Raw genomic sequence first — 7522 nt, forward strand, 5'->3', positions numbered from 1 at the left:
CTGAGGGTTGCGATCCGTTGCCGGACACGGAAAAAAGATAAAAAGACAAAAAAAAAAAAAATCTAAGTATAGCTTTTGACTCTCCAAATACTTAATTACTAATAGCCTACTGTTGACTGGAAGGCTTACCAATAACGTATACAGTTGACTAACACATATATTTTATATGTTATATGTTTATGTACTGTATTCTTACAATAAATTAAGCTAGAGAAAAGAAAATGTTACTGAGAAAATCATGAGGAAGAGAAAATAAATTTACAGTATTTATTAAAAAAATTCACTTATAAGCAGTTCAAACCTATGTTATTCAAGAGTCAGCTCTCTCTATATATACACATATATACATATATACATACATATATATACACATACATATATACACACACTACACAAGGGTACTTCAAAAAGTTTATGGACAAATTGAATTAAAAGATAATACATATATCTGTATATATTTGTATATACACGTATATGTATATTATGTATATATATATGTATATACACATATGTGTATATTATGTGTATATATTGTATATTATGTATCCATGTATAAAAAATATAACAGAGCATTACTTGCTACACAGTAAGCACTCAATAAATGGTAGGTAGTTGCTGGAAATGGAATTAAAAATTTAAGGTATGTTTTTCTTTTGCCTTAAGGGAGCTTAAAGTCTAGCCGGCTCTCCAAAAGAACTTCCTGTGATGACAAAACTGTTCTATAGTAGCCACTAGTCACATGTGGGTATTAAGCATTTGAAATGTGGCTACTGTAACTGAGAAACGTAATATTTAATTTAAATTAGAATACCTACACGTGGCTAATGGCTACTCTATCGGACAGCACAGGGCAGACAATTATGTTTGCTGGCTCAGAAATTTAGTTCAGAACTATTTTCTGATTTAAAACTTCCTTTGTTTTGCTCATATTTTTCATCAGTGTAGCATTCAGCCAATGTCTGGGTAGTATAGTATTTTTGAGTTGGGTTATCCGTGTGTTGATTATTCAGATTCTTACCAGGAATCTGAGGCTTTTAAAAAGCAAGGGATATCCCATTTTGCCTTCCTAGGAATTCACCTGATTATCCTTTCTCTTTCTACATCTTCAATTTTTTCCTTGCTACCAGATTGTTTTAGTCTATTTCTGTTGCTTATAGCAGAATACCTGAAACTGTATAATTTTTAAAGAAATGAAATTATTTCTTACAGTTTTGGAGACTGGGAAGTCTATAGTCCAGGGGTCGCATCTGGTGAGGGGCTGCTTCTGGTGGGAACTCCCTACTGGGTGCTGTGGCGATGCAGTGTATCACATGGGGAGAGAATGGCAGGACTCTCTCCTGTGCTCCTTATCAAGCCACCAGTCCACACCCATGATAACTCATTACTCCATGAATGGATCAATCCATTCATGAGGGCACAGTTGTCACGATACAATCACCTCTCAAAGGCCCTACCTTTCAAATATCATAATCAGATTTTCCACCCTCTTAACAATGTTACAGTGGGGATCAACTTTCTGACACAAGAACTTTTGGGGGACACATTTGACCCATAGCACAGAGACTAGCAATTAACATTGAAATCTGTTAATGTCAACCATTCAAAACAAAATAAAAACTCCTCAATTCCAGAAAACCTTCCAGCCTCCACTGTAGCCATTTCTCCTCTCTTCCTCTCAGCCGAACTTCTTAAGTTAGTGATGTCCACATTCTCTCCCAGTTCCTGCTCAGCCAGCCTGATCTGGTTTCACTCCCACCTCTGCTGAAATAACCTTAACAAATCGTCAGTAACTTTCTTTTCACCAAATTTAATGGACATGTTAAGTCCCATTTTGCTTAACCTCTCAAAACAGAGAACCACTGCCTCTTTCTTGAAATAATCTTCTTACCATGGCTTGTTTGGTGCCACTTTTCCCGGTGTTTTTCTCTGACTTAACTGGCTGCTGCTTCTTAATCTGCTTAGGTGGCACCATCTTTTCTGCTTACCCTTTAAATTCTGAAATTCCTGAGAACAGTGGTCTCAGCCTTCCTTTACGCTACTTTCTCTCTCTACTATAACAGAGAAAAGTATGGATCTAAGACAATCTCTGTTGCAGATTGTCATATAAACACCAACATCCCAGATTTGTATCTTCACCCCCATCTTTTTGGAAATCCAGATTCATACAACCAGCCCCTATTCCGGCTGTATCCAGTTGGATGTCTCACAGTCATCATTTTAACATGTCCAAACTTACTTAGGATCTTTTCCACCCCAAACACTTCTCTTCTCCTGCCTCAATAAATGGTACCACCATTCTACACAGTTACCCAAGACAGAAACGGTTATTTTTTTGAAGTTTTACCATTACTTAGTTATGAATCCTCCCCCACATCCCATTCATTGTTAGGCATTCCATGGATCCTTCAGTCTGAAGACTTACTATTCCTCTCTCCTCTGTTATTTCCTTTGAGGACTCTTATTAGTGGGATGTTGAAACTTCTGGATCCAGCTGCATGTGTTTCTTAGCTTTATATTCATACATATCAACTCTTGGCTCTTTTGTGCCAAGTTTGAGAGAATTCCTTAACTTGATCTTCCAAACTGCTATTCACTTATTGGCTGCATCTTTTCTGCTATTTGTCCCATTGACTGAGTTTTTTTGTTGAATTATTATTTTTTTTTATTTTTAAGATCTCAACTGATTCTTTTTAATAATAGCCTTTTTCTTATAATAATAGCCTACAGTATCTTATTCCCCCTGCTGAAATGACTATGCTTCTTTTAATGTCTCTTGCTTTTTTGTCTCCTTGCATTTTGGTGCCTTTGTCTATTGAGTTTGGTTCTTCTATTCTTTGTGTGTGTGTGTGTGTGTGTAATAGTATAATTTCTTTTTTTTTTTTGTCTTTTTTGTGACTGGTAAGGGGATCGCAACCCTTGGCTTGGTGTCACCCGCACCGCGCTCAGCCAGTGAGTGCACTGGCCATCCCTATATAGGATCCGAACCCGCGGCAGCGTCGCTGCCCTCCCAGCGCTGCACTCTCCCGAGTGCACCGCACTCTCCCGAGTGCGCCATGGGGCTGGCCCTAATATTATAATCTCTAATGGATGTATATATATTTTTAAGATTGCCTGCTTGCCTGTTCATTACTGTCATTTCTGCATGCCATGGCCTCTCCCAGAGATGGCAGGGGAGGAGTGTGTGTGTGTAGACAAGAATTCAGTACCTCCTCCTCGGCACAGGTATTCCCTGATTTCCTTGGGTGTGGACAGCTACTTGGGTGCTTCCCTGGCTCTTCTTTCCCAAGCCCATGCTTACTGTTCTAGCCTGTAGGGACATGACTGTGCTATGTGCTGCTTGTCACTGAGGACTAGCAGAGGATCAACCAGCCCGTCTGCTTCTCATGCATGTCCCTTAGCAAACTCTTTGGTTACCATGGTACTTTACTTGCTCCTCATAATCCAGGCTCTCACTTCTCCCATTTCCATCATCTCTGAGCTTGGAGTATACCAGAGGCATTTCCATCTTTAGCCATAGACCTCTCGTGTATGTGATGTCATGATTTCATCTGTAGGTCAAATCTAGCCTACATGTATCCTTTTCTTCCCCATACTCTTAAAAATACATGCTTTGCTAGGAATTTGAGGAAGGAGGGAGAAGCAGGCACACGTTCTTGGACCCAAATTTGATCTATTATTCAATTCATTCTTGTACATGATTTTATTTCTGCTCATCCTTTAAACCTAAAAATAATTTGTTTCCCTTTGAAAATCTTTCTAATTCTTTACATGGTGCTGAGATATGATATGCTTTATTTTTTTAGCACACTGGGACCCAAAAGTTTTTACAGCTTATGATGTATTTCGTGTAAGTCTAATCACATCCGAGCTTATTGTACAGGAGGTAGAAACTCAACGAAATGGCATCAAGGCTGTATTTGACCTGGAAGGCTGGCAGTTTTCTCATGCTTTTCAAATTACCCCATCTGTTGCCAAGAAAATTGCTGCTGTACTTACAGTAAGTGTATCTTTTAACTGTTAGGGATAATACTTCTAAATAATAATTTTTATTTTTGCTGTATGTTAGACAAAGAGAAGTGATAGTACATTTACTAGAAAATTAAATGCAAATTTGGAAATGATGCATATAATTCAATAATGGTAAGAGGAAGCAAAGTGTTACCAATTTATAAAAGAAAAAACTGCAAACATATGTTCAAAATTAGTAACCACAGAATTTATACATTTAAACAATAATGCAAAAAAAAAAAAACCAAAACACACACACACACACAAACCCAGTGACCTTATCTTTCTGTCATTAAATTTTTCTTTCTAAATTAAAAAATTGACTTAAAAATATTTATAATTAGGCACAGTAACAAGTCACATAATTCTTCATAGGTACAAATTGATACAACTTTTTTCAGAAAACAAAAGTTTTTTTTAAATGGTCATCATTGTTGACTCAGTAATTCTACCTCTTGGAACCTAATAATTTTAAATATAGTAAAAACTTCATATATGATAATAATAGCTGACTATGTGCCAGGTACTTTGCTAAGTGTTTCAAATGCATTACTACTTAATGACCACACCCCAAGTCTATGACATATGACTATTTTTCCTGTTTTACAAAATAATAAACTGTGTCAGAGAGGTACATAGCAATACCCAGGAACACACAGTTTGTCAGCAGTGAAGTAAGGATTCCAGTCCAGGTCATCTGAATTTAAAAGCTATGCTTTTAACCACCACTCCTCCTATATATAGAGATATTTACTGCAACATCACTTTTAATACAAAAAAATTAGAAACAGCTTATTTGTTCAGAAATAAGAAAATGATTACTCAAATTATGATACATCTGTTTGATAGATTATTGCAACAATATTAAAATTCATAATATTTACAAAAACTGTACTGTATCAGTGGAAAAAAACAGGATAAAAATAATCTAGAGAGCATATTAGCAATTATGTTTAAAATAAAATTATACATAGAACCTGGAAGGAAAAGCCCCAAGTTAACAACACATCTCTAAAATATGCAATAGAAAAAAAAAAAAAAGAACTTTGCACGAAAGAACCCTGGTGGGAAAAGTCTCTGTATTAACAATATAACTTTTGGGTAGGGAAACTTGATGAGGTTTTTTCTTTCAACTGTTAACTTTGTAAACTTTCTAAATAAGCCTATATTACTTTGATGCTAAAGACTTAAACTGTCAAAGTTTTAAAATGTATGTTTATTGTACTATTCCTTTAATTTTTAAGAAAGTTTGATTTTTTTCCTCAAAATAAAAATTTGGGAAAAAAGTTAAATATAAATGTCAAATTACTTATTGGTGCCTTAAAAGACATTTATATGTGATTGGAGAGGAATTTTCTGGTGAAAGCGTGCTGTATTTTTTTTTTTTTAACATACTTTGCCTATGCTATGAGGAGAAAGCTTTTTAGAGATCATTTCTTAACGTAGTGAGTGAACTGCAAACCAGACTTTTTGCGTTAATGGAATAAATAATTTTGAAAATAAAACCACACTTTAGGTCCTGCTATAAATTTACAAGTGTTCAAAGAAGAGAATTATCATTAGGAATGTAATTGTAATACGCATTTATGTTTTGCTATGAAAAAGAGCTTTTTCTTTATTTTCAAAAGGATTCCTTTCCACTGAAAGTTCGTGGCATCCATTTGATAAATGAGCCAGTAATTTTTCATGCTGTATTTTCCATGATTAAACCATTCCTGACTGAAAAAATTAAGAATCGGGTGAGTAAAACATATTCAAGTCACTGTTCCTTTACACCAAACATTCCAACCCTTTTTCATTTAAGGATTGCTTTATCATCTTCCCCCCCACCCCCACCAAGCCATTCACACCATTAGATCAATATTTTGAATATTTAACAAGCCAGGTACTGTTATAAATTAAAATTTATTTTTAATTTTAAAAAGTCAGACTGTGGGAAAACTGAGCCTCTCACACATTGTTGGCTGGAGTGCAAAATGGTATATTCCTTACAGAGGGCAGTGTGGTAATAGTTATCAAAATTACAGCCTTTACACTTCTGGAAATTTATCCTACAGATGAAGATTTTATTCTATAGAATACTTGGAAACCACCAAGTGTTAATCATTAGGAGACTGTTTCAATAAAATATGAAACATCCACACAATGGAATATAAGATTTGCAGGATATATTATAAAGTGAAATAAACAAAATGCAGAACAATGTTTATGATATGCTACCTATTGTGTAAAAAGGAGATAAATCATAATATATACTTATATTTGCATAAAATTACATTAAAAAGATATACAGGAAAACAATATAAGTGGCTACCTATAGGGAACAAAGATGTGGACTGGAATAGATGATAGGGTTGACATCTCACTGTGTATCTTTTATCTTGTTTTGATTTGTAACCATGTAAATGTGTTATTAATGGAAATAAAAAATAATTTTTTTCTTAAACATGTTTAACTGAAAATCACAGTACCCAAGGTATGTGACTTGATGTCATGCTAGTTAAAGTAAATAAATTTGATTTTTTTTTAACCTATCCTGTAGAGCTTATCTCAGGTGAATATTCAGTATCTCTTAGAATTTTTGAAAGGTTGAAAATAGAGTCTGAGTTCTCATGAGTTTCAGCCTCTCTTTTACGTTAATCTGTAGAGGAGAATTTTTAGAGCGTTTATTTAGACAAAACATTGGCATCATCTAATGTCTTGAACACAAAGCGGTTTTTAAAGGCTTTGATAATTTAAATCTCAAAAGTTACTTACATATAAATAGTGATAATGTGAATTATAATAGAATATTTGGAATTTTAGAAACTATTCTTTCATCATAAGAAAATGTAACATCTTATACTTGGTCAGAAAATTATGACCCTACAGCTTCTTTAAAAATTATCCAATGGCTATTTCTATCTGTCTTCAAGAAGAACCATCCTTAAATTATCTGTTTTAGCCACGATGGCCACTTTTGGCTACTGTTCATTCTAGTATTGTTATAAAAGTCCATTTTTTTGGTTCATTTTTTTCTTTCTTCAGTGTAGCTTGATAATAGTTAGCCACCCTTTGTTCTAAAAATAAGTATTTTTATCTTGGGCTATATTCTGGACAAATGAAAACAAAAACAAGAATAAACTGAACCTAATACATAGGAGAATACAACAAGGACAAAAAAGAAGGAAAACTAAAAACTTGAGAAGTTAGGTGAAGCATTTCAGGGAAAATTAGTTGATATGAAACAGACTTGACAAAACAAGGGGAAAAAAACCAATCCAGCCACTTTTTCCTTTTCAGCTTTTTGGTGATGCCCTATAAACTTTCTTATTTTCCCCTTCCTAAGTAGATAGAATTTCTTCTCAATTAACTGATATTATTTTAAACATTTCAGAAAAAATCAAGGATTGGGATTGTGAGGTTCCTGAGTGTAGGATACCCATTTCATTTATCAGTCCTCATATTCTAGCACATAGTAGATGTTTGTTAAATGATTGTTGAATGCGTAGATGAACATTTTGCCCAAGAAAAT

General features: G+C 34.4%; 1 protein-coding gene across 1 annotated transcript in view; it reads left to right on the forward strand.

The window, feature by feature from the left end:
- TTPA (tocopherol (alpha) transfer protein) overlaps positions 1-7522 on the forward strand; it is a 14378-nt gene that overhangs the window by 4959 nt on the left and 1897 nt on the right. The window contains exons 3-4 of the mRNA XM_008588278.1: positions 3804-3997; positions 5637-5747. Of these exons, the coding sequence (XP_008586500.1) occupies positions 3804-3997; positions 5637-5747 (305 nt within the window). The remainder of the gene's footprint in view (positions 1-3803; positions 3998-5636; positions 5748-7522) is intronic.

Source organism: Galeopterus variegatus, unplaced genomic scaffold (genome assembly GCF_000696425.1).
Source record: "Galeopterus variegatus unplaced genomic scaffold, G_variegatus-3.0.2 Scaffold4760, whole genome shotgun sequence".
Classification (NCBI taxonomy): domain Eukaryota; kingdom Metazoa; phylum Chordata; class Mammalia; order Dermoptera; family Cynocephalidae; genus Galeopterus; species Galeopterus variegatus.